The following is a 25,942-nucleotide window of genomic DNA, read 5'->3' as shown; positions in this document are numbered from 1 at the left end:
TGAAAAGTTTCCTGAGATAACTTCTGTTATGAATTGGTGCTATACAAATAAAATTGAATTGAATTGAATTGATTAAATCTGTCCAAAATCTGGGTGAATTGCATATTGTCTGTGTTTCAGACTGTGCCTGTGGCGACTGCACTGACGGCTGTTACCTGAGCCTCGGGCAACAGAAACAGACAGCTTATCGAGATGACTGACAGGCGTTGAGGTGGGACCTTGACTAACTGAGGAGAAAGGAGGTTGGGACCAAAAACACACCACCTGCCTCAAGGCGAAAAGTTGCATATTGCATTCTTCAAAGTCAAAACAGACTATGAATTTTTACAGTACAGCAAGATGTGAATGTAGGCTTCTACTCGCGAGCTGAGTGGGAGGTTACGGGAGGGGAGGCCGCAAATGGAAAGCAGAGGAGCAGCTGCATCAGTGAGATGGCGAGGGCTCGGGGATCTACGTGGAGGACAGAACCATCTGATCTCCTGCCTGCTACTTCACCTCACCCACTGCCGCTCTCACAAGAGAATACAACGCACAGAATCCATCCCGCTGCCGATCAGCCTTCGCCCTCAAGTGTGGATCATTATTCAGTCTCACAGCAATAAAATGATATGTCTAAAGGATCGCTGATCAATATCAGCTGCTGAGATTTCTGTATTTTAAAAGGGACAACAACAACGAGAAATCCCATGAAAAGAACAACAGATAGTCTGTCTGTAGATTCTCTCTGACTTCCCCATCCTGTGGTGCTCGGCCTCGAGTCCGTTTGTTCCTACTGGAGCATTAAATCTATTAAAATGGGTCAAAAAACATTCACAGAAATGTCCTAAAACAGTTGTGCATTGTAGCTTTCTTTCTTTGCACAGAATATCACAGCCTCAATCTTTCACCTTGTTAGACACCCTCTCATATCAACATATGAACATATGCAGCTATTTAAGAATACCAGAAAGTAACATGTATTTTTTTTTCTTGTATCTTTGAAGAAAAATGCTTTACTGTATCTTTCCCTCAGTGGTTGCCCACCTAGGGTTTGAGACTCCCCCAAGGAGACAAATGACAAATGTGTGGGATAATAAAGAAAAACACACACAGAATTATGCTTCTTTCTCACAGTCCACATCATGTTAGCAGCTGTTTGAGCTAAATGCTAACATCAGTATGCCGCATTTCTATCATCTTAGATTAGCATGTTAGCATGCTAACATTTGTTAATTCGTATTATTAGTATCCGTAATTCATAAAACTGCTAAAACTAATGAAACACATATTCTAATCAAAGTGGTTTTATTGAGGCCATACTCTGTTCCGCTGTTACATTAGTCACATTAGAAGAGACTCACATTCAAAATTATCGTCTCACTCAGAAAACACAACATATTTTAAATGTTTAATCATTTTAGTTGCATATTTATTTTAAATTTTCCTATTCAAATGTTCTGTTTGACCTAATTCAGGGGCTAATCGGAGTATCCAAGCCTGCACAAAGTGGGAACATTAACAAAGCCGTCTCTCGCAACGCAAGTAAACAGCTTAATTATTCTCATAATCAAAGTAAATGCAAAAAAAATCACATTATCATGTAGCTGCAGCCAGGACTTCTGCAGAGAGCAAGAGCCCCACAGGACAGAAAGTGGTACTGCACGGTGTGTGTCATTAGGCCCAGACTGACTGTAATTACACTGCAGCCCCATGATGGAAGGAGAGTCCTTCTAATTAGCACAGATCACATTCCTTTGGCTGATTGAGCAATTAATGAGAATGTGGTGATCCCTCAATCAGCAGCACAGAGACTGCTCTTGTCACTGATACACACTCTCCCTCATCAGATCCCTTAATTAAATTTAAGGCATCGCCAGACGTGGCCAACCGCCTCTTTTCTCCTCTTTTCTCTGTACTTTTCTCCGCTTTCATTTGCGGCCACGTTCCACTTCAGTGGCTCTTTTTTTTGTGGGGGGGCGTTAATAAAGAATTACTTGGATCTACACATCCGATGTGCCAAGTGGTTATGAAAGCACAAACAGCTGCCTGGCTATCAATCATCCAACAACTGCTGAGAAAATAATACAGATGTGAAATCATGTTTCAACTCTTTATTATTTTTTCACTTTTGAATGAGCAAAAATCTTATATAAATACCTAAAATATAATATTTATAACTGTCTAGGGCCTAATGTTGCCTGATGTCTTTTTTATTGCATCACTGAGTCTTTGAACATTATTATAGCTAATAATTTGTTGAGAAATGTGAAGCCAGTGCCTCTTGCCAAATGTTTAAATGTCATTGTAGTTGGTTTAGTAGTAGTTTATTAATGTCAGTGTAACACATTATGTAATAACTTGACAACATGTCAATACATTTCACTGCTTTTTGTAATAAATTGTTACAAATTGTGGTGTTCATTACACAATAAAGTGACTTTTTACATAATGGTTTTAAGAGATGAGAAGTTTTGCCCTTACAAAACTGAATTGAATAAACTCCAATATACGCCTGGTAGTCAAGCAAAGAAACCAGTTTGTCATCCTCTAAAAAAAAAAAAAGCCAGGATACAAACCACTTTAAAGTTTGGTGCTAAAAGGTTTTCACATAAGAGCAAAGATGCAGCACACTGCAGCCACATGAGACTGCAGAAGTCCGTTATTCAGAAAGCATTACATTTTTGTCAGACGCACGACGGAGCTCAGTGAAAAGCCTCTCAGATATAGATCAGATGTGACATTTAAGATTCATTTACATTCAAGTCTTTTTTTCCATAAAATGCTAAAAGGTGACAACAAAACTGACAAGTCAAATCTATTCAGACACTGTACGTCTCAGCTCATTTAACATAACAACTAAACATTGTTTAATACGTTTTACCACGTACCAGTTAGTTTATGGCAGCATGTTAGTATGCACGCTCTCATTTTACATCTTAAAATTTGACCACAACTTTGTTACGCTGGTGAATCCACTAGAGCGGTCGGGTCTCAAGCATGAAACCACACACTAAGAAATCAAGGTACAGGGACGGACCCAAAGGGGTACAAACACTGCTCTAAAAGAACATTTCTGCATCTCTAGAGACAAAAATTAACCTTTGGGACAGAAATGATACCCCTGTTTCCCATATAAAGAGGTACAATACAGTGCTGCACCATCAGTGTCTGGTCTATCAAGGAAAACACTTAAATTCATACAATAACGCAACAGTATTAGTTGCATTGAACTGTGTCTTTCTGATAAGTTACACTACAATTTAGTGAGAAACATGAGCAGTGAAATGTGGTTTATTGAGCTTATATTTGTATTTGTTATTTAACAAATCATAGTATAATTATTTTAAGAAATATGTATGACTGCTATTTTTCAAATTAACATTTAATAAACAATCTGAAGTACCCCCTGATAGAGAACTGTAGGCCAGTACAAAATGTAGTAAATGTACAACAACTGACAACAAAACAGAGAGACATCCTCCCCAAGAAGAAGGCAGATCTTTCAGTGTTTTAAGAGTCTGATAGCATTGGTGTCCAGATTCTTTAATGTTCGTATGCTGGCTGCAAACCTCCGGTTATTTTGACTTGGAAAGGATTCACGCTGCTAGCTTTGTAGCTGCACCAGAGACTCCTCTTGAGTTAGTTGGCTCGAGTCAAATCGGTTTTATTTATACAGCCAAAAATCAAACATTTCAAAATCAACAGAATAAAGTGTATTAGTATTCATACTGGATTTCCATTATATGTAGTTGTCAGTAATAATGTCTTTGCAGCCACTTTGGTGACACTTTTGTAGTTCTTTTTAACAACTTTGGGGCGGCAATAGTGAATCTTCTTCTTCTGACTACCTCTGGAGGCTGACAAGAACAGTGTTTTCCACTCAGCTGCTGTGGTATGATATGAGGTGAACATTAGTCCAGTCAGAAACTTTTACTATCAAAACAGCCCAAAAAACCCATTATAATGCTAATTTATCGCCTGCAGATCAAACATACCGGTAACCAGCAGCTTTGGTGGCGACAAACTTTCCACACACTATTAAATTCTCTATTTTCCTTGGAATCGATAGCCAGCCGAGCTACGGAGACTCAAGATTAGTAGCCACAGCTATTGAGGTTCAGTCAAATATAGAGGAAAAAGCACCACATTTTTTGACAAAATATTAAAATAATGTTTGTATTGGGTGTCTAATGGCTACACATTTTTTTTACAACTGGACAATCACTTCAGGTCTTCATCAATGTTCAATAAAAATGTTAAACATAAGTTGCATGTGGCTCTAGAGCTGCAGGTTTCCTCCCACTGTCCTAGTCTTTCCTCAATCACTGAGGAGACTCAAGGTGTAATCTGTGTTTCAGTGTCTCAAGTCAGCTTAAGAAGAACAAACTACATTATTTCCATTCTGCTGAAACAGCTGAAGTTGGCGGCTCCGTTTAAACACCGGTGTTAGAAACTTCCATTATGGCCGCCAGAGGTCGTGTCTAATCGCCTCAAGGTTGAATCTTTACTGCTGCATTAAAAATAGTACTAATATAATAATGTCACAGTCACTATTAAAGGTCCAGTGTGTAACTATTGGAGGATCTAGTGGCAAGAAGTAAAATAAAACATTCACAGGTATGTCACCTGAGGGGTGTTCAGTTAGTTGCAATCTGCACCTTCACGGCAAGATGCCACTAAACCCGACACACCTTTAACATTACTATTAAGGCACAATAACAAATACAGGTGAACACACAGAGATTCATGTTTGTGATTTAATGACAATATTGCTGCTTTGCACTAAAATAGGGATATTGTTTGTTCCAGTTGTTGAGTTTTCTAAAGATTATTATGAAAAGTTGGTTTTAATATTGTATGTTTTTGTGTTTGTTAAACGGTTTAAACTCAAAACATGTGCACCTCGGCTTGTTGGATTCCCAGAGTCACAATTCAGCCTGTAACAGGATAAGCTGTGCAGAGGAACAACTCTTGTAGCTCGGCTCTTCTAAATAACCTCTCGATTGATATGATTATTGAAGATTAAGACTATGTAAATATCTGAAACTGAATAACTGAGTCAAAAAGTCAACTTGTAGGTTAAATTAAGGGTCTCCGTGATACATCTTCCAAAACCCTGATAACAAGTTGAGGGATAATTACTTTGTTTTTTAAGGAGAGGAGGTTTTTCTTGTAAGCAGCCTTTGTTGTGCTGAGTAGGGATGATGGTGTATGGCAGGCTTCCAGGCTCGGGCTATAATGCTGAGCGAACAGCCTCGGGGCTGTGGGGCAATCATTCCCTGAGCACATGAGGAGCATACTGAATGAGATGATGACACGGCCTTTTAAGTTGCACAAGAAGTCGTTCATGTTGAGAAGAGCGGCCCCTTCACATAACAGAAACATATTAATGTAAAAATGCCTTTTTATTGGGGTGAAAATAATGACTTCTAGTCATGGTTGTACCTAATGAATAGAAGTGATAGAGAAATCTATATCTACAGAAACATTTTAAGGTACTAATGTATGGTGAATGAACCATAAAGACTATATAGGACTCAGAAGTCAATATTTAACCAGGTGTTGTTTGATGAGGAAACATACCCTTTATGACGCCTTCACAATAAAAGTCTGGTGGAGCTGCAGGAGGTTATGAGTATCAGGAATATGATAATTATAGACAGAGCGAGCAAATGTTGGCTGATTTAAATGTCCACATGCGAACCAGAGCCGGCTGCACGCTGCCAAAGTAAGATAAGAAGAGGTCTGCGTGAGATAGTGCCAACCAAGGATAAACTCTGTGACTCACATTGGTAGAAAACTAATGTCAGAAGTGGTCAACAATCACCGAAGCCCACCACGCCTCTGGGTTCATCCCTCACAGTCAGCGCATCGGAGTACTCGCTGTGCGCAGCGGATGCACTCTGACACAGAGGTGGTGACACCGGTGCTTTCAAGGTGAACTGAGGCTTCATGTGACGCCTGTCTGAAGACGTTTTCACGAAACTTGGCTCAAAGACATTTATTCTGTTGTCATCTTTATATTTGTCAAAAGGTTGGTCGAGCGGGAGCTCTGCGACGTCTGATAAATTGCCTCAAGTGACGTCACGTGAGTCAGGGTCAGTTGGGAAACAAGTTTGAAAATGTAAAAATAATCTGCAGCCTGGTGCATCAACCGTGTTCAAAGTCAGCTGAGTTATAACTGAAACTATTAGTAAGCGGTGATTTATGCGTTAACAAAATAAAAGCGGCCGCACCACAGAGACACATTACGTCATAACTCCTGAGTAGTAAATAGTTACGTGTGTCACTAAGGTGGTAAATCATAAAATGTCACAGAATTATCCTCACTGATGGTAAAACAACACACACACACATAAATGTATTTCTTCATTACCTGCAGCCATTTTACGACACGGTAATCGAATAGAGACTTAATTTGTTGGTATGATATTTTAGTATCGATGTAGCTCAGTGGTTCCCAACCTATTTCCTTAAGGGACCCCTTTTCTGTCATTAAGTAAACTCACGAACCCTGCTGTGATTTATTTTATGGATATTTGATATTATATTCAAAACTGTTCAATTAACCCAAATAATGAACTGCAGGAAGTTTGTGTAAAACGAGCAATTTAGATGAATTATTTCCTGTTTAGGGAACTTTTTATACAATCGGTATTACAGTATTACATGGTACAGTCTGTATTTTGTATTTTTTAACAATTATACAGACTTTACAGGTGTCTTTTTTTGACAGATCTAGTGTTTTCTTGTCCCTGATGTTTGGTCATTGATCTATTAGACAGTTTACTTTACATTGACTTTTCTTCTGATATCCAAATGCTTGGATATCGCTCCAGTTTTTTTCTACCATGCCTTAAAATCAAGAAGGTCTCACAACCCCACCTGAAGCTTTGGCGACCGCCAGCTTGGGGAGCCACTGATCTAGCTTATAATAATGCATGCGGTAACCATGGCGATGGAACAATGTCTTTCATCTTTGATTGGACACTCGCCTTCGTTCTGACGTGCCCAAAGTAATTGTGTTGATTTTAGTAGCTGATTTAGTTACAAACTAGTAGTTTCTGAGCCTTTAGTGTCGACTTTACAACCCTAACTTAAGAGAGAACTTACATTATCTCTGCTTCTTGATCCTTTGATCCTTCTCTTCTTTTACTGTCCACTGTGAGTCTGATATGAAGCGCAGATACAAGATAATGTTGATGGTTTAACGCTACTATTACTATATGTGGGTTAATGTATTCATAACACACTGAGATGACAGATAGTGGACATCAACCCGAGGACTTTATCCAGATTCATTTGGAACATAAAGTCTGTTTCTGCATCTGAATTTAAGGAGCAGTAGGAGACTCATTTGGGCTGTGCAGCAGATTCCACCAGAAAACCTATTTTCTACACATACAAATAATCAATCCAGCTGCTCAATCTTCACTCACATTACATCTACAAGGCCTATAATTAAAAAGTTTGTTCTGACTTTCGTGAGGCAAGGACACAACTGCACTGCCGGTGTTACGGTTAAATGAGTGACCGTGTTAGCTGATGACTATCGGCTGGTTCGTCTGGAGGAATCTGACACTATAAAACAGGTGAATTTGGTTTCTTTCCGACATTATAAACCCGTTATGAGAAGAGAATGAGTCTTACTGAGCACAACATTAAAGCACTAAAATGTTTAGCAGAGATATTAAACACATATTTAAAATGAAAGGCTTTTAGTAGGACAGCCAACTCATAGTTAACAATCATATATAACAGTAATATATTTTATATAATTCTAGAAAGAAAATACAATAAATCCTCTGATGCATGAGACAGGCCTGAGGTTACATGATAGGAACAATACCACTCTTCCTCATGAAGCTGGAGTGAGCGGCTGGATAGCTTAGCTTAGCATTAACAAGGAGAAACAGGTAGCGTGACTGAGTATGAAGGTAACAAAACCTTCCAGCGCCTCTAAAGCTCACTAACCAACATCATCAACATCTAACCCTAACTCTCGGCAAGAATGCAAACTATTCTTCTTAAGTTTGAGTTTTTTATCAAACGTTACTCAAACAGGAGTAAATAGTGTGATAATAGGGGACTAGTTCGAGCCGCGGATGAATAGACATTTGGTGCAATAGTGAGTTCTGACGCAGCAGGACGGTGAAGGTAAACTACCGTGTTCGTCATGATGAAGGAACGAGTCAGCCAGGAGTTTAATAGTTTTTGGAGGACAAACAGAAGTGTTTTTATTGAGTTAAATAAATGATTACTTTCATTTCATTGTGTGAAAACATTAAGCCGTGACAATTTTAAGCAAGAAAGCTTTGTTGAGTCAGTAAATTAATAAAAATGAAATGTTTGCTGTCACTCATCAAGAGAAGTCTGTTGTACTGCTGTAAACATTTCTACCCTGTAGGAATCAAATTCATATACATAAAACCTATTTTAGTGCAATAAGATACATCAGTATAAATATTAAACACCTTACAGCTAATTCAAAATGAGTATTCACAACAAATCTTATAGTTGTAGTAGTTTCAATCAGTTTTGTTTGTTTAAACTTGAGTGAGGTGATTTCTAAATGCACATATTACATATTTGGTAGAAACAGACACAGGTAGATAAATAAAAGCCCTGTACCTTTATCCTATCCATGCAGGCCTCCATCTTCAGCTGCTCCACAGCTTTCCTGGCGTGGGAGATGCTGGCCGTGCTGTTGTTGGCAATACCGTCCTTCATGGTGCTCCTGTGACGCCAAACACGGGCACAAAGGGGGGACACATAGAGTCAATGAACATCACATTAAATCCACAAAGCAGCATCCCCCCTGGCAATGTGTCTGCCCCCTCCCCACCACCACCACACACATACACACAATCTCAACCCCTCCCCTTCGTGGAGCAGCCATTCTCTACCACAACCTTTTTATTTAAAGGACCCATTTTGTCTGGGGGAATCTGTTTTACAGCACAGCCAAGCTCCATTTTATCAGAAGAAAAGAGATTAAAAGGCAGCAGCTGGACAGCGGTTTGTCATTTTACAGCCAGTGCTCGTGATTGTGTTTTCTTTTTGACAACAGGCAGGGGGCTGGAGGGGGGAAGGAGCATTAAAACACACCTCTGTGGAGCTGCGTGGTTCACCACAGGGCAAGTGCTTTGCTTAAAGGCACTTTTAGGGGGGGTTATCACATCTTTCCAAGGGAGTCACACCTGCAACTTTTCCCCCTCTCCTTCCCCCCTGCAAATCCCACAAAATCTGCCCACTCTTTGCCTTCAACTTTCTCCACCACGTGCATGAATGCAACTGTATTTTAATCCACTGCAAACCAGCCTCTTCTGAGCGACCAACCCCTATGTAATGACCACATCTTGCTCTCATTTTAGGCCCCTTGACCCCCTCTTTCTCTCTCCCTCCCTCCCTCTCTCTCTCCCAAAATGCCCCAGTTCTGCAGCCATACACCTGCCCACAGATGTGCTGTACAATAATAATGTGCATGGAGAAAATATGAAGCATTTCACTGAGGTTTTTTTTGGGGGAGGGATGCTGTTTGAATTAAACACTGTGGATTGCATCGATTTGTTTATTTATTTCATTTTCATCGCATCAGGCAGAATCTGTATGTATTTAAACGCCATGAAGCAGATGTTTTGTAATAAGAGAGAGAGAGAGAGAGGAGGGGGGGGATGCAGACGGTGAATTAATTTCCCCAATCCCACCCTTCATACATCTAAAGCCAATTTATAGCTTTTTAATCAAACCCTCGTAGGAAAAGCTATCAGGCCTCTTTTTTTCCCTTCCCATTTAGGTTTTCCCTTCGTTTCATCACACGGTTGCATCTGGAGCTCTAACTGTCCACACACGTTTTTTTTTTTTTTTATCCGAATGTAATGAGGCTAATTGTTGATGCAGATCTGTCAAACATGGGCGACTATTTTATTTTCTAAAAGGGGGATTAAATTGTGGACACACACGGTGCGAGCTGCGGCCCTGGTTAGAGCAGAAAACAGCAAACCACCACCACACACACATCATGATAAAAAACAAATGATTTTGCATGAAGGAAATATATATATTTATATTTAAAGAAATCTCTGGACGCTTCGCTGCATTGCTCGGCTATGAGCAGATTAATGTACAGCCGCCGACCTACCTGAAATGTGCCAATGGTTTTCCAATTTGGAGAAATTCCGGGTTGACTCCACCCAACACACACACACACAATATAAAAAAAGGAAAGAAGAGGATCTGTCAAATATCAGATGATAAGAGGAAATCCCAGCCTCGTTTCGGTCTGGACTGAACCCGGAGGAGGTAAAAAAAAAAGATCCTGGCGTTTTGATTTCGCCTCAGCGGTTCGCTCAGTGTGAGTCGTGCGTATTCCGTGTAGGAAGATGAGATCCAAGCGGTGAGGTCTTGGTGAGCACCACGGCTGGACTTGGAGAGATGTTACGCATGCAGCAGGGGGGGAAACCTCTGTATGACGATCAGATACAGGCTGTGGGGCAGGGAGCACTCGATCAGTGGACCAGGAGCTGCAGCAAGCAAGCAAGCAAGCAACAGCCGGGATGTATTCCTACTGTACGAAACGGCCCTCAAACGCACCGGAGGAACCAGAAACTTATTGTCCAATTTACGTCTGCTGATTTTTCATTTTACTTTATTGTTGCCAGAAGGCACCTGAAAGAATCTTGCAAAGGCTTTCCATTTTCAAATTTTACATCAGCTTTGACATCAACCGGTTCCCCCCCCCTATAGTAACTGATGGGCCTCATCCATAACAACGCAGCTCACTTTTTTGGGGGGTTTGCATCTAAATTAAACATTTTTTCTTCCACCTATTCAACCTATAATCTATATTTTTATGTTTCATATTCATGCTTCTGATTTTACTGCAGTGATTTGCGTGGCATTTCTTCTTGCTCGCTTTAGGTGTCCCTGAACGCACCACACAAAAGTAAGAAATAGACACAAACGACAAGATGTAGTAATATTTCTTCAAATATTTATATATATTTATATATTTATAATATACTCATCACTTGGTTGTCCATACATACACACACGCACATATATACAAACAAAAAGAAACGTACAACAGGAGCTTTCAGAACCTCGGTCCATGATGCCAAACTTCAGAGAGGTCAAATAAATGACACAATTTAAGCAACCTAAGACAATAATCTGAAATTATGCATAGCTTAAGTTATCAACAGAAACATAATATTTCCTTCTGTGTCAGAAAGCACAAACACTTCACTCATAAGCACATTTTCCTCTCTGCTTTTTGCTATTTTCTCAACAACAGGGGAAACTAAGACATTCATACAATCTCACATGTTGGAAAGAGAAAAGAAAAAGTTGTAGTTCTTCAAGGAGAAAATGTATGTACACATGCAAGCATGAAACACGGTAAACAAACACGGTAACATCATGTCTGGTACGAGCATGATGCTCAACAAGGTTCCGGGTCGGCTGAGAAGGAAAACAAAAACAATAAAAAGGAATGACATCGTGATATCAGAAGAAATATTCCCTTTCTCGTAAACAAGTCAAACACCACGTTGTGAAATGTAAGACATCATTTCTCAACCCAGAAGGCTCGCAGCAGTCACCAAAAAAGGCAAAACAACTTTTTTTTTCACAGCTGTATTAAATCAAACTCCTGGTTTCTTCCACATATGAAACAAAAAAAAAACTACCTATTGCATGTCTGATATTGCTTTCTGGATTAGATTTATTAGCGGAATTAAAGCAAAGCTCAGTTCATGTTAAGACCACAGATCATTGGCTCTCCTTTAATTAAATGGTAGCGGATTAGGTTTGACTACCATTTTCACACGTAATAGCAAAGTGCTGTAAGTGGGAATGTAACGAATAGCTGCATGGATCCATAAACAGTTGGTCGACTGTTTCCCGGACTGATCAGTGTAGTGTTTAAGACTCTGAAGTAAAACCTCGTCAGTGCAGGAAACGCTAACTCCTCTAACCTCTGCTGGACATGACGCTCGCCACCACACCCTCCCACCTACTACAACCTTTTTGTAATGCTGCACGGCTACGAAGCACGACTCGTAGGAGATTCCTCTCTGCTTCAGACCTCTAATGCTCTATGTTAATCACTTTCTCAGAAGTTCAGCAAACTATATTAAGTACTGAAAAGCTTTTAGTGCATTTGAGTGGCAGACAGTAAAAACACGAGAAAGGAAAGAAGGAAAGATGAGCCTCTATGGTGTTCTTAATAAATAAATGAATATCAACATTACTCAATGCACAAGAGACAGGCCTTAATAAAGCATCCTGACAGTAAATGTCACATCCACATACACACAGTCAAGGTCAGCATCATTCTAGCATGCAAAAGTAGGACAGAACAACAGGCAACACAAGGAACAATTCATCCCGCCCACCCTCCGTCCCTCCACTGAGCTCAGATACAAAGTGATGCAGGGCCGTGACACTAGTGTTCAGACTTGAGTGGAGCAGACAGCCCAGCAGAGCGGCGTCTCACTCCCACAGAGCGGGACGTCTCCCGGTGACAGACGCGAGGAGGGGCTCCCCTCCCTCCTAGCTAGCTGCAGCGTCAGCAGGACACGCTCGCCGAGCTCCGGCAGCAATCTGTCAGACAGCGCGCCGCGGGAGATCCCGAGCGCAGGCGAGGTGAGAGACGGGGGCCTTCACACTTCGGGTCTGGCTACAGCCAGACGATAGCAGCTTACCAGGAAACAGCAAAAAAATCAACATCAGGCAACGATCTTCGCACGAAAAACTCAACAGCAAGAAACAAAATAATAAAAGACTTATCAAACCAAACACTCTCAGAAAATGCAGTTTGTATAAAGTGTCTGTTGCAGCCTCAGCCAAATATTCATCCATTCCCCCCCAACTTCAGTATGTTTATAAATATATATTTATATACATATAATACTATTTTCATAATTTCTTGATGCTGGGAGTGGCTGAGGTCGAGCTTGCTCAGCTGGGGATGGCTTTAGTTAAAAGTCAGGGAGGGGTTCAGGGAGGATGAGGCCATGCTGACACATCCTCCTCCCCGTCAGTGCAAGGAGGAGGAAGAGGAGGAGGAGGAGGAGGAGGAAGAGGAGAGGGGTTGGGGCTCCTCTTGCTGAGTACTGGACAGTCGTAAACCTCAGACACGCAGTCAGCCCGCGGCGTAGCTGCTCAGGAAGGAGTAGAACATGGGCAGCTTCATGCGCTGCTGGTCCCGCCGACACCACGCCATCACCGTGCCCTCGCTGTTGGCTGTGTAGAGGTGGTGGCCGTCGCACGAGTACGTCAGGCTGAGGCACAAAGCGGGAGGACATCGTCATCAGTATTACAAAGCATCACATAGGAGCAAAGACCTTTCTTACAGCAGCCATTTTGACACGAAACAGTAGGGTAAACACAGACGTTACCAGTAATACTAATTAAGGTTCTGTTCCATTCGGGTCAAACTGAGTCAAGTTGCTGCTTTTGTGCTTGTTGGCTCATTGGAAAGGCTCTGATACACTAAATGGAACGGAGCCTTAAAGCCTTACTTTCACAAATATGACACAGCAAATTCAGACATAAGCGATTTTTGTTTTTATTATTTATTTTTTTGCTTTCTCTCCGCGGATAAAGGCATCAACCATTCACATTGTGCGGACGCCACGTCACAAATTAGGGCGGACCTGTTGATCGTTTCTCATCACCCTCCATTATATGACAAGAGAACGGGGAACTCTGCGAGCCGCTGTATTTTTCTCCCAGTCCCCGTCGTGCTTGGTCCGCTGTAAGTGGATTTAATGTTTTATTTTAATGTTTAAATTCACATTGGTGCCGGTATGAACACATTCACAGGCGAGTATTTCCCATTTTTGTGTTGTTTATTTGGTGTGTAAAGGCCTTTTATATCATTCGTAACACCTGTGTTTACCTTACTATTTAATGTCGAAATGGCTGCTGTGAAAAAGGTCTTTAACATGGTTGTAGTGCTGACAAGATACCTGATGATGGGTTTGCTTGACTTGGAAAAGGTGATCTCTCTCACTGGTTTTAAATCCCAGGTGCTCCACAACCTGAAAAAACATATTTCCACCATCAGTGTGAATAATTCAGCATCCTGAGATGAAAATAAGCACATAACAAATATTTTCTGCTCACCTGACGACGCCGTTCTCCAGCCCACCGGCGATGACATTGACAGACACGCCCTCCGGTTGGTTGGAGAAGGCCACCGAGCAGATGATCTCTCGGCAGTGGACGTGGCCGATCAGGTCACCGTTGACCGTCCACAGGCGCAGGTCGCTGCCTCCGCCCACTGCGATACAAAGAATCGTATCAAGGACGAACACATTGTGTCAGTCTGGAAAAGTGATAAAATCTGAAAAGCGGTCTTTCACCTGAGTCACAGACTGTTGCGATGTCACCTGTGGTCTCGCTGGCGGACACCGCAGTCACCGGGCTTTTGTGGCCTGTGAGGCTTTGTACATAACAGAGCCTGCAGAGACACGGAGCAACATGTTGTAAAAAGCACCACTTCACATTTCTCCTTACACACAAAAAGACATTTTCACACACACACACACTGACCTGTTGAGGTCCCAGAGGATACAGGTGCCATCTTTGCTGACACTGATGAGGATGCTGTAGGGTTTGCAGACAAACAGGCTGGTGACTTCCCCCGTGTGTCCGTACAGGTGAACCTGAGATTCCACCTCCATCTCTGACGGCTGTGGAAAGAGTTAGCATGGATGAGGTATCTCTCTCTCAAAAAAACCAACAAAACCCTCAATTAATCAATCTCCAACAGGATTTTCTGAACAGCACAAATCAATTGCTACTGAAACACCCTTCAGAGACAGAGACAAAAGGAAATCTAGATGCCTATTGGTGGGGACCGATGAAAGTCTGAAAGCCTCTCTGATGACTGAACTCCCAGACCTCTAATCCCACTTGTAGGCTCGCTGGAAATGTATTTCAAGGGTAACTGTGATGTGACTAATGAAGCTGAGCGTTTGAGCACGGTGAGGCGGTCTAAAGAGGGGTAGAGGAGGGGGGAGGGGTAATGGGAGGTGGGTGGGTGGGTGGATTGGGTGTTGATGTGGAGACGGAAGGTTAGAGGGGGACGTCGCCATGGAAACCCACCGTGGTGGTGGTGAAGCGGTTGCTGTAGGCGGTGATGACTCCACACTTGCTGCCCGTAAATAGCTGGCAGCCATCGGGCACCCAGGCGCAGCTGGTCACCTGGAGGAGAGCGAGACAGGTGGTTGGACAGAGGATATAAGGGACCTGACAGCTGATTGGTCGAGACCATCCACGTATAAAAGATGGACCAGTGATTCCTTTCACTTACTTTCTATATTTTTAGTTTGAACTCATGTTTACCTGGTGAAGCTGCGAGCACTGAATGAAGTTGATAGGCGGTTCGCTCTGCTTGCTCTTCAGCCTCAATATGTTGTCTGCGTAGCCCCAGCTCAAGATAGCCGACCACTGGATGTCTGTGCTGTGCATGCTCCGGACACCTACAGAGCAGAGAGTGTAAAGTTAATTGACTCAGCAGGACATTGTATCAAAACATCCAAGCGAACTTGTGACTGACTGGTGGGCTTCCTACCCTGCTCCTTGCTGTAAATCATCATAAGGCAGAACTTGCGGGACAGTCCGCAGATGGCTCGCGTTGGCAGAGCCAGCAGGGATCCGAACCTCTCCCCATGGGGCTGACTGAAACACACCACCGGGTCCGGAGCGGAGGGCGAGCCAACGTACTCGCCCCACTTTAGACCTTTGATCCACGGCAGCGGGCTCTGTGGGGGAGGAAGAGAAAATTGCCAGGTGAGCAGCGGATCATTTCATGGACAATGCATTGAGTCATGTCTTTCTCAGCACACAGCAGGCCGCCAGAGTCACCAGCACCACAGAGGAGATTACCGGGCAGACTATTTCCTTGGCCTGTTCTCGTGTTTCTCTGAAGGCCAGCTGAACCAGGAGACCCATGGCTGCCGGCAGCTCCCCCTCCATCATGAGTTTGGGGCCAGCTCTGCTGATATGAGAGCCATTGAAGAGCTGCCTGGGTGTCTGTCCGTATGTCTTGATCATTGTCTCCAGGGCCCGTCGCTGCACTGGATCTTCTACAGACGAAACGTCCATGCCGAAATAGGTCTGTGAAATATGATAGAAAACTTACGTGAGAAGAAACTACAAATATTTCCCAATAATTTCTTGCAAACGTGATGAAGAGGCAGCTGCTTACAGCTGGGTGGAAGACGTTTATGGCCTGGACAGCAGCTTTGCCTTTCTGCTTGAGTCCAAACACCAGGTCGATCCACTGGCACAGCGTCTGGGAGACCTGGTCTGACTCCAGCGCTTGTCGGTGGATCAGGATGAAGAGACGTGGGTCGTTGCGGGCCCAGGGTGGCAAATTCACGTGATTCACCCTCTCGCCATTTTGACGAACACCAAAATCAAAACCTGTGAAGGCAAAAAAATATATTTTAATTTATGAGAAGCTATGAAAAATGTATACTGGTATTCATTAAAGATTAAAGAGGTGTAAAATGGGGAGGAAAATGATTACCCTCTCTGTTGACCAGGAATTCTGGAAGGTAGAAAAACTCTGGGATGAGCTCTTTCACATCAGTCATAGACTCGTAAGAGGACAGGCGCCACGTGGTGTTCATGGAGTGAAACGTCCGGTCCGGTATATCAAAGCTCTGGTCTGATGAAGGCCAAAGACAATCTAATTACAGATTCGACTCACTAATTGAAAAGATTCCCTTTCATGACCTTAGACATCACGCTTGCTGAATACATTGAAGTCCACATAAAAAGAAGCCTCTGAGGATCAGAGGAGAGAGACGGGTTGAATGAAAAAAAGAATTAACAAGAAAAGAAGAAATAGAAAAACGAGGAGGGGAAGGGGCGAGGAGTTGATCAGAGGAAAGTAGAAAGATGAAGTAACCTTTCATGGCTAATACATGTGATGCAACACAGCAACGTGCTGCTCAGTAAGATCTGAGATCGGGTTCCTGCATTTCAGTACTAAAAGCCTCCGCATCAACCAAGATGGAGCGGTCAATGAAATGCAGACAGGTGGCACTCGGTGCTGCTAAAAGCTTTTTGGAGATGTATGATAATTATCTGCTGTTAAAGAGCCCTGGACTGTCAGTCAATTAACATTTACAGTACTTGTTATAACTACAGATACCGGAAAAGATAACGCAGCTGGAGTCCCCCCGCCATCACAAAAATATGTTTTTCTACATTTGAATGTTCGCAGTGAGCAGAATGATGTACGTGCAGAGACTAGAAGGATGTTTTTTTTTTTTTTTACATTTATCTGCTGAAAGTGGAAAGTTTCTCTGTGCTCACTGAAAATCTGAAGTCAATCCTGGTTCAGTATGCAATTTATACAACTTTACAGTGAAATAGGAGACATCTTGTGTCCAGCAGGAAAACTTGAGATATAAACAAAATTAGTACAATCATCATTTCTGGAATTTTAATGAGGAAATTAAACTTTTTTCAGACACACATGTACTGTGTCGTAATAGATGCTTGGAGAGGGTCTTTAAGATTTTAGTCAGAGTTCATGGGACTCACCCTGGTACGCGAGGAACATCTTGGTGAAAGGAGGCATTCGGACCAGGAAGTGCAGCACGGTGCCGCTGTTGGAGTAATGTGAGCCGTAGTGGTAGGGCTGTACAGGAGGCATGGGGTCGTCCTCACGAATGCCCTTCTTGTACTCCTCCTCGAGGTACTGCACAACACACACACACACGTTAATGATGCTTCTTACTGAAGCATCCAATACACTCAAGGAACACACGTAGAACAGGCCTTACCCTGTAATTATCCACGTAGCGATCCTCCTTCTCTTTTGACTGCACTGCAATGGGTTTGTTTAAATTCCTGCAACACACAAAAACACACTTTTGAGCCATAATGTTCAACGGTGACAGATTCCTGTGTCATGAGTCTTCAGAGAAATTTAATTCATATCAAAAAACAAACCAATAAATGCCACAATATGTCAATTAACTGCATCTGCCTTGATTAAAAAATATGTGGAATGACTGATATAAAAAAAGAGGATCAATTAATAATAATATTAAGGATCTGATCATTAACAGAGGAGATGTACATGTACAAATTACCTATACAATGCCTAAAACTAATCTTTAGAAGATTACATAATGACATTTTCTCATTATATTCCGTGATACAATCCAACCTCAGAGGCCTTTCCAAACATATTAACAGAGCTGCCATCCAGCACTGACCTGTAGATGTTCGGGTCCTGCAGGTCGAGCGTCTCGCTGGTGTAATCTCGCAGAATAAAAGGGAACACCGGGTACTGCATGAGGTCGTTAAAGGAGCGGCCGGCGTGCTTGTTGAGATGTGTGAGGTACTCAAAGTTAGAGATCTGACCCGACCCCCACAGCTGAGTGAGCGCTGTGATGTTCCCGTGCTCCAGCAGGTTGGGCAGATCAGAGGTCAGGATGTTGTGGTAGACATCGTCACGAAACTGAGGCAAGAACACAGAGAACCATGAGATGAGTTTCTTTTTTCTTTGTGCCAGGACTGAAGTGAAACATGGGAAAAAAAAAACTCACAAATGTAATCTGAATCACAGTCGTCTTTCTTAGCTTCCTGAACCACTGAAAATGTATCCTGGTGCCTTAAGGGAACTGCTGATCCACATTAAATAACTCATTCTTGAGGTTTAGTTTCATTAATCTAAAAGCTAAAGCTTTTCCATCGAATCAGGCCTGAGATCCTGGGACAATACTTACATTTTGAGAGATGATAGAGGTAAAATTAAAAAGATATTGAATGATGTTATTAAATATTCAACTACTAATAACGTCTACAGTCAAGTTAACCTTTATTAACCCCCATAGGGAAATTCATTATCTGCATTTGACCCATCCTTAGTACTAGGAACAGTGGGCAGCCACCGTACAGCGCCTGGGGACCAACTCCAGATCTGAGCCAGTACCTAGGTCAAGGACACTGACTGGAGAATTAACCAACATGTTTTGATGGTGGTGGAAACCGGAGGGAAACACAGGGAGAACATGCAAACTCTACACAGAAAGTCCCAGGGCTGCACAGTTAATTCATCCTAAATTAATATTATCAAAATCGCAGTTTGGCGCACATTCGCAACATTCAAATCGCAAGAAACTGCAATTTCTTGATAAAGGTAAAATGTGTGTCAGCACTATAAACATTACTTTAATGAATTAATGAAGTGCTGTAGTGCTGCAGAGAAGCTCTGACCTACAAATCGTGTTCTCCAGATGTAAAAAAACATGTTTGCTTGCTACAGACCCCACCAAATGTAGTATAATATAATAATATAGTACAATAGTTTTTTAATTCCCACTAATAGTATCTGCCGATTTTGTTTTTAACCATATTGAGCAGCCCTAGCCCTGCTGGACCTTCTCGCTGTGAGGCGACAGTGCTAACCACCCAGCCACTGTGCTGCCCTGGTACTTAAACAATGCAACTCCAGTCCAGTTTGGGATCTTTCTTTGCGTCACTGCCCATTACTCTCTCCCCTCATGCCTGTACTGTCAACTATCAATAAATACATAAAATGACCCAAAAATATATTTTAACTGAGTCTTCAGCCATGCTAGCAACTCTGAGGCTGTTCTTAGGAACAGCACGACTAGGACCTAATGTTTTCCACATTCACCATCTTAGTTTAGTCAGCATGCAAACATTTGCTACAAGTAATTGGCACAAAACACAAAGTTCAGCTGAGGCTGATGGGAATGTCCAACCAAAGTACTGGATAAATGAATCACTAAAGAGATTACAATTCATCCAGATGGGGACATTAATGTGTGCACCAAATGTCATCTATCCAACAGTTGATGAGACATTTCACTGAAATACAATACATATCAGTGTACATATCTCTGTCCGTTTATCCAGGGAAGGGTTTAGTGAGTCCAAGGACAACAGATTATCTGTTTGGCTTCCAGTTGTTCTCTACTTCCTTTGATTTCTCTGCATTGAAAATACCTGCTGTATACTTGCTTAAAAGTCAGTTGTTCATCTATATTGTAACACTCTTTCAATATTTCAATATTTCACTAAGAGTAGACGTAATAACAGTTTTTCCCTGCAGAGTGAGATGGTTCCGTATCTCATTATCATGATTGATCATCGTGATTGATTCCTGGCAAAGAATACTACAGAGCTCAGCCGGTATCAGGAATGAACAGAATACCAAAAAGGTAATTTAACAGTTAACTCGCTCTGCAAATATAAGCTGCATGATTTTGTCTATTCATACATCTTTTTCTTTGAGCATCAGTAGGTTCTTTCATCTGGTCATTTCTATCACAGTCTATCCTGTGTAGTTATATTTAAATATTCAAATGAAACATGGTCTGAATTTTTATCTTGTGATCTGCTGGGTGGTCAAACTCAACTGGCCAAACTCCGTTATTTGCAATAATGAAATGAAACAGCTAAAATAAGAACACGCTAGAACAGCTACTGCATGTCATAAGCAATGTCAGCGTTTGTTTCCAGTCCCAACATGGCTTCCTTCATTTTTATTCCATGTGACTTCCCCTCACCTTGGTGTTGTCAAAGGCTAACAGCAGGGTCCTGCCGTTGGTGAGGAATATCTCCACAGCATTGTCTCTTAGCTGCCACCAGCGCTTGTGCACCTCCTTGATCTCCTCGTACGTCCAGGAGAAAGAAGGTGCCTCGGTCTCCCCGTGAAGGCTCTGTCCAAACACATAAACACATCCGGTGTTTAGTAGCCAGGCCGACTCACATAACGCAATGTGCCATCACTCTGGCAGAGAATAATAATCCTGAACAGTCCTACTGGCTTTACCTGGGTGTCGTGAGCATCGGCGGCGTTGTCCTCCACAAAGTACATCCCAGACTTTCCTGTGAGACAGCACAGGGCGAGTGAGATTTGGTGTACTAAGAGCAAGACAAACAAAAGCTTCCCCCAACAAATACCTAACAAAAACTTGTGTGCAAAGGGAGACCAATGTTCTCTAGCGCCTCAGAGAGTGCACATTACTCTATGTTCCTTGTGACCGACTGACTGTATTATGCATGAAGCAGCTGTGAGAGGTGGACAGTGTCTTACCCAGAAGTAGCTCCCCTGCTGTCTCTCTGGAGGGGGCAACGCTGATGCACCGTCTGGTGAACCTAAGGACAAAAAGACATGTCTCACACAAGAAAATACACCAACTGAATAAAACAAAGACGCCTCTCAAATGTAGCACAAGTTGATAAGACATTCATGCGCCTTCATGATTCTTCTGGCTGCCTGAGAGGGATATGATGTTTACTAAAGGCTTACAGGCAGGCAGAGAGACAGAGAGGTAGAAAATTATACCTGATGGGTTCGCTGGTGGCTTTGTCTTTGACAGTGGAAGAGAAGGAGGAGTGGGTCTTATCCTCAAACAGGAAGGACAGTGCTGCCTTCGCTGTGTCTGAACAAGACATGGAGGTCAGATTAAGAACACTAAAAAGAGACAAACACACTTTTTCAAGACAGAATTTTTAGGTTTCCTCACCTTCAGGCTTGCGTCTGTCTTTGAGCAGGTATTTGTTAGGAATGGTGAGGTAGCATCTCTGGAGCCGCCTTCGTTCACGGTTTGGCCCTTCGGTGGGGTCAAGCTGCCAGGACGTTGGGTAGGATGTCTGGTCGTACCAAACCGCACTGAAACAGACAATTGCAGCCCTGTCAAACACTTTGTCTACTTGTATCAATACAGAGGTAACCCCACTGCAGGGCTCTAGCTAACATGTAGGACACCAACGTAATGTCCTAAATATTGTTTTAAGAAATTGTGGTTTTGACATCCTGAGAAAGAGATTATATTCTACAATTTCACATAAATTGGTGAGTTTTAAACAAGGTTCAGACATTTTCACATAGAGTCAAAATCCTTAAGTTTGAATGTTTAAGACCAGAAACATACTGTACACAAAATAACATGATTTGGTATTTCTTCACCATAATAATATGTTTTTAATATTACATTGTGGGAAATAATACCAACAAATTAAGTAATTGTGTACAGTGGCAAAAATATACTAAGTTAACTTTTTTGGTGGCTAATCAAAAACCTTTCAGTGCAAGTGGGGTTTCTTTTTCGGGATTTTGTACTATTGACCTCAGTTTTAAGCTCTCCTAGTTTCTTAGAAAGATATTCTGGTGCTCTGCATGTCTGAGATCATCTTTTATTTCATTCAAACAAACTGCAGCTTAATTGTTTCACATTAGATTGTCATTTGAGCAGAAAAATAATCACCATTAAAAGAACAATCATCATCATAGTAACGATTGTATTATTAAACTCTGTTCCAACATTGTGTAAGGCCTTTAAAAAGATGCATTTGATGCCCACCGGTCATGCGTGAGTTGTTGCACCAGCTCCTGCCAGTGGCGGCTGGCACTGAGGTCAGTCTTGTAGAGTCCCCTGATGTGCTGGATGACTTTCTTTCTCTCCATGCCTTGCCGCAGAGACACATTCTGAGTGATATCAGCTGCAATCTTGGAAATGTCCTTGGACTTTCCATCCAGCCTCTGGATAAGACTGCAGAGAAATAAGAAATAATGGAGTGAATAGATGAGTGGAACAAAGACACAGTTCTTACAAATAATTTCTTGTACTGAACATCAATCTCACATCTGGAAAAAAGCCCTACTTACTTCCTCTGAGTGTTGGTCATTTTCTTTTCCCACGCCACTTTACTTGTTTTCTCTTCAGCTTCATACTTGAATTTTTCCTGCATTAATACAATTTCAAATAAACAATTTCTTAACACACATTAGCTTTATTTTATTATTTAATGCAGCCTGTCGGGTTTATTTTTAACCAGCTATGAACAGGAAAGATTAAGATTGACTTAAAAGGCTTAGAAACATTTCTTTATATTTAACAACAACTCAGTTGTGTCTTTGTAGGACTTACCTCTTTTATAGCCTTGAGCAAGTCTTGTTTGTGTGGAGCGTTGGGTGGGATGCAACGGTGGCCACAAAGCTTGAGCGAGGTCATGAATACACCCACGGCGCTCTGCTCGTCTTTGGTGAGACTGTCCTTGTGATCGTGCAGCATCTCATACAGGTACAATGACAACTTTGGTCCATGCTGAGTGGAACAGAGAAAAAGAAGAGCACAAATTAAAATTTCATTTGTGTCTGGAGCAAGTCACATGCACTGATGGACAAGAAACAAGCCTAATCCAGCTAGTTGACCTTCAGTAATTGCAGAGGGAAAGCAATGCAAGGGGTCTTGAAAAAAGCATGAAAACACGCATCACAAGTTATTTTAGAGGCACGGCCTGACAGCTGCTGGAAAACTTGCCTGTAGGAGTGAAAATGACAAACAAAGCTACTCACTCGCATAACAGATGAAGCTTCTGCATTGTGTAGCTAAAAATGGGGCTGTAATACTTACATTGACCAGTGGCAGGGAACAAATGCAAAGCTGATGTGAGAGGTAACAAACACACTTTAATGATTTCCTTCACACTCACCTCTAGACCCGGGCTAAGGCTCTCCTTGAGGATATCTAGATGTCTGGGATCAAACACAAACTCCAGCGACTCCTTCCTGTCAGACAGAGGAAGCGCAGGGCTGAGTGTGTGCACGAGCAGGCGACCGATTTGGACCCGAAAAGTGTCCCGGCACGACCACAGGATCCTTCGCCACTGCTGATGTGGAGCTCCTCCTCGACCGGTGCTGCCCTGTGTGATCACAACCATCAACACAAAGTCTCACAATATAGAAATTAACCTTTTACAGCTAAAAAGAGTTATAAAGAGTTATAAAGCAATTAAAAGCTTCTGAGTGACTGTCTTCATACCAGGCTGATTTTGATCCCGTCCATCATGAGTCTGAGGATGTCTTTCTGAAAGCTCTTCTTGCTGGCAGGTGGCAGGGTGAAGGGAGTAGGAGAGTGTGGCATAGAGGCAGAGCCGCTATCATCCTGTGGTTGATCACCTGGATCTGGTGTGAAAAGCTGTTGGTCTGGAGAGTCTGGGATATTCAGGAGGTCAAATAAGTCCTGACTCACATCTGAAATGAGAGACACGTTCAAAAAGAACCAGGGTTAGAGAGAATGTTGGGTTTACTCTCTTGTAATGTTTGAATTGATTAGTGGGAGAAGTTTCATACCGTGATAAATGAGTCTGTTGACAGCAAGGACAACAAGCCTCTGCAGCCGTTGGACGAACTCAGTTTCACTGGCACGAATGGGGTTTTCCTGGCTCATCCTCCTCTGCATCATCTGGTTGAGCTCATCACTGGCTACAGAGCGCATCCGCATCAGGAGAGAGTCAGTCTGGGCCAGAGAGAACCGGCGCCGGCCTACAAGCACAATATCAGTATAGACTCAGTTGTGAGAACATAAACTGGGCGCACATGATGGTAAGCCATTTGTAAATATAAGCACGCTTATATTTTACGCTTTTTTCCTTTCAAGTTCAGAGTAAGGTTATGCAAATATCTCATAAATCACTAAACACAGAGGAGATTATAAAGATCTATAAAAGGCCGTCTGTGCTAAAATGCTTAACCCTGATTTAGTTAAGCATTCAAACATGCACACACAAAGGCACCAGTAGCGCATGAGAGTACTGGGCGAATTAATCCCGAGGTGAGTGCAGGGGATAGGGTGAGTTCACAGCAAAACGTGGGAGACATGCCCCATGAGAGGGAGGATGTTCTCCACTGTGGACCACACTCTGAGCTACCTGCGTCACAGTGGAGCATATAGGATGGAGCTCCAGAGGGGGAGGGGAGGGGGGAGTCCTGGGACAGGAAGCTGAAGGGAGGGGACATTGGGATCTGACCATAGGAGCAGTAGTGCTGTCTGGGGATGCGGGGGATAATGGAGTCTTTCATGGCAATGGAACCTTCAGATCGGGATGAGGAGAGGATCAATGAACAGACAGGTGAGAGTGGAGAAGTGAAATGCCTGAAATTCTGCCTCAACACTGAAAAACTGCACGACTGATTTCTACTGTTTCTGTGTGAAATGCTCACCTGCGATGCTCTTGCGCTTCTGGTAGATGGCGTGATGTGGAGAGGTCGGTGCATTAACTGAGCTGCTGAGCTTCTGAGGTTCCTGATTGGCTGTTGTCTTTATGAACTCAATTGCTGACTGAAGGACGCGGAACTGCAAAGCCACTGCCATCTCTGGGAAAACAATAAGACACAATAAACTTTGTCATGTAGGAAGTAGAGACTGATGAAGATGTGTACAGATTGATTCGTGGCAGGTACATCGTACTTTTCTCTTAAGTACAAATGTAATTCACGAGGGATCCAGACTATGTCTAAACAGTCTGCCTCTCTCAACAGAGGTAAAAACACTTGTTTGACTAAAAATTATGCTTTAATTTGAGTTAAAACATGTTACCAGAATCAACAAAATAAAAAGTAATTTTCTTGATTGCTTGTTTGATAAATAAATTTTTTTTTAACAATTTTAAATTATTTTTTTGCCCACAAACATAGATGAAAAGGTAGCCTTATATAGCAATAAGGGGAAGTCAATTAAGTGGCATTTATCAAGTTGAAAGGAGTCATTTACAACAGGTTTGTGCAGTTAAGAGGGTTTGCTGAATCTAACTTGGGAGAAATGTAAGAGATGTTTATGTCAAAAAAAACATTCTTGCATTAGGTCCAATGAGGGCAGTAATATAGTTGAGTATAACTAAAACGACAAACAAGCAATAATAAAGGTTGCCATGTACTGAGCCATAATGCCTTTGTAATGTTTCCGTGATCACAGAATGATTATATCAGATAAAAAACAGCAAATAAAAGTGCTAATGGGGAAGAGACGGGAAAGATATTTTTCAGAGAGCAAATTTAGGGAAAAATGAGAGAAAACCATTTAGTGAGAAGATGGAGATGTGAGATATTCCTCAAATTACATTTTTTTCTCAAATGGTTTTCCACTCTGCACTTGTAGATAATAAAGTGACA

General features: G+C 42.2%; 2 protein-coding genes across 7 annotated transcripts in view; both read right to left on the bottom strand.

Moving 5' to 3' along the window:
* Positions 1-10,184, bottom strand: part of LOC118329059 (guanine nucleotide-binding protein G(I)/G(S)/G(O) subunit gamma-4) — a 14,429-nt gene extending 4,245 nt beyond the window's left edge. Inside the window, exons 1-2 of the mRNA XM_035663013.1 lie at positions 10,121-10,184; positions 8,611-8,716 (exon numbers count right to left, since the gene is read on the bottom strand). Of these exons, the coding sequence (XP_035518906.1) occupies positions 8,611-8,709 (99 nt within the window). The 5' untranslated portion in view covers positions 8,710-8,716; positions 10,121-10,184. The remainder of the gene's footprint in view (positions 1-8,610; positions 8,717-10,120) is intronic.
* Positions 10,185-13,126: 2,942 nt separating this feature from the next.
* lyst (lysosomal trafficking regulator) overlaps positions 13,127-25,942 on the bottom strand; it is a gene marked incomplete at its 5' end in the record, with an annotated part of 45,175 nt that continues 32,359 nt past the window's right edge. For 5 of the 6 annotated variants that reach the window (XM_035663286.1, XM_035663287.1, XM_035663283.1 and 2 more), the window contains 27 exon segments: positions 13,127-13,265; positions 13,956-14,027; positions 14,113-14,269; positions 14,352-14,449; positions 14,542-14,681; positions 15,097-15,195; positions 15,337-15,473; positions 15,566-15,755; positions 15,880-16,110; positions 16,202-16,419; positions 16,526-16,666; positions 17,551-17,707; positions 17,793-17,859; positions 18,231-18,475; positions 20,553-20,705; positions 20,819-20,874; positions 21,083-21,144; positions 21,335-21,431; positions 21,516-21,661; positions 22,353-22,541; positions 22,658-22,734; positions 22,920-23,096; positions 23,485-23,694; positions 23,814-24,025; positions 24,125-24,316; positions 24,703-24,864; positions 24,995-25,147. In XM_035663286.1, coding sequence (XP_035519179.1) covers positions 13,127-13,265; positions 13,956-14,027; positions 14,113-14,269; positions 14,352-14,449; positions 14,542-14,681; positions 15,097-15,195; positions 15,337-15,473; positions 15,566-15,755; positions 15,880-16,110; positions 16,202-16,419; positions 16,526-16,666; positions 17,551-17,707; positions 17,793-17,859; positions 18,231-18,475; positions 20,553-20,705; positions 20,819-20,874; positions 21,083-21,144; positions 21,335-21,431; positions 21,516-21,661; positions 22,353-22,541; positions 22,658-22,734; positions 22,920-23,096; positions 23,485-23,694; positions 23,814-24,025; positions 24,125-24,316; positions 24,703-24,864; positions 24,995-25,147 — 3,977 coding nt within the window. 6 annotated transcript variants of the gene reach the window in all.

The sequence above is a fragment of the Morone saxatilis genome, unplaced genomic scaffold (assembly GCF_004916995.1).
Source record: "Morone saxatilis isolate NCDOM2014 unplaced genomic scaffold, NCSU_SB_2.0 Contig19, whole genome shotgun sequence".
NCBI classification, from domain to species: domain Eukaryota; kingdom Metazoa; phylum Chordata; class Actinopteri; family Moronidae; genus Morone; species Morone saxatilis.
The sequence above is the reverse complement of the archived record's forward strand: the minus strand, read 5'-3'. Positions and strand labels throughout refer to the sequence as shown.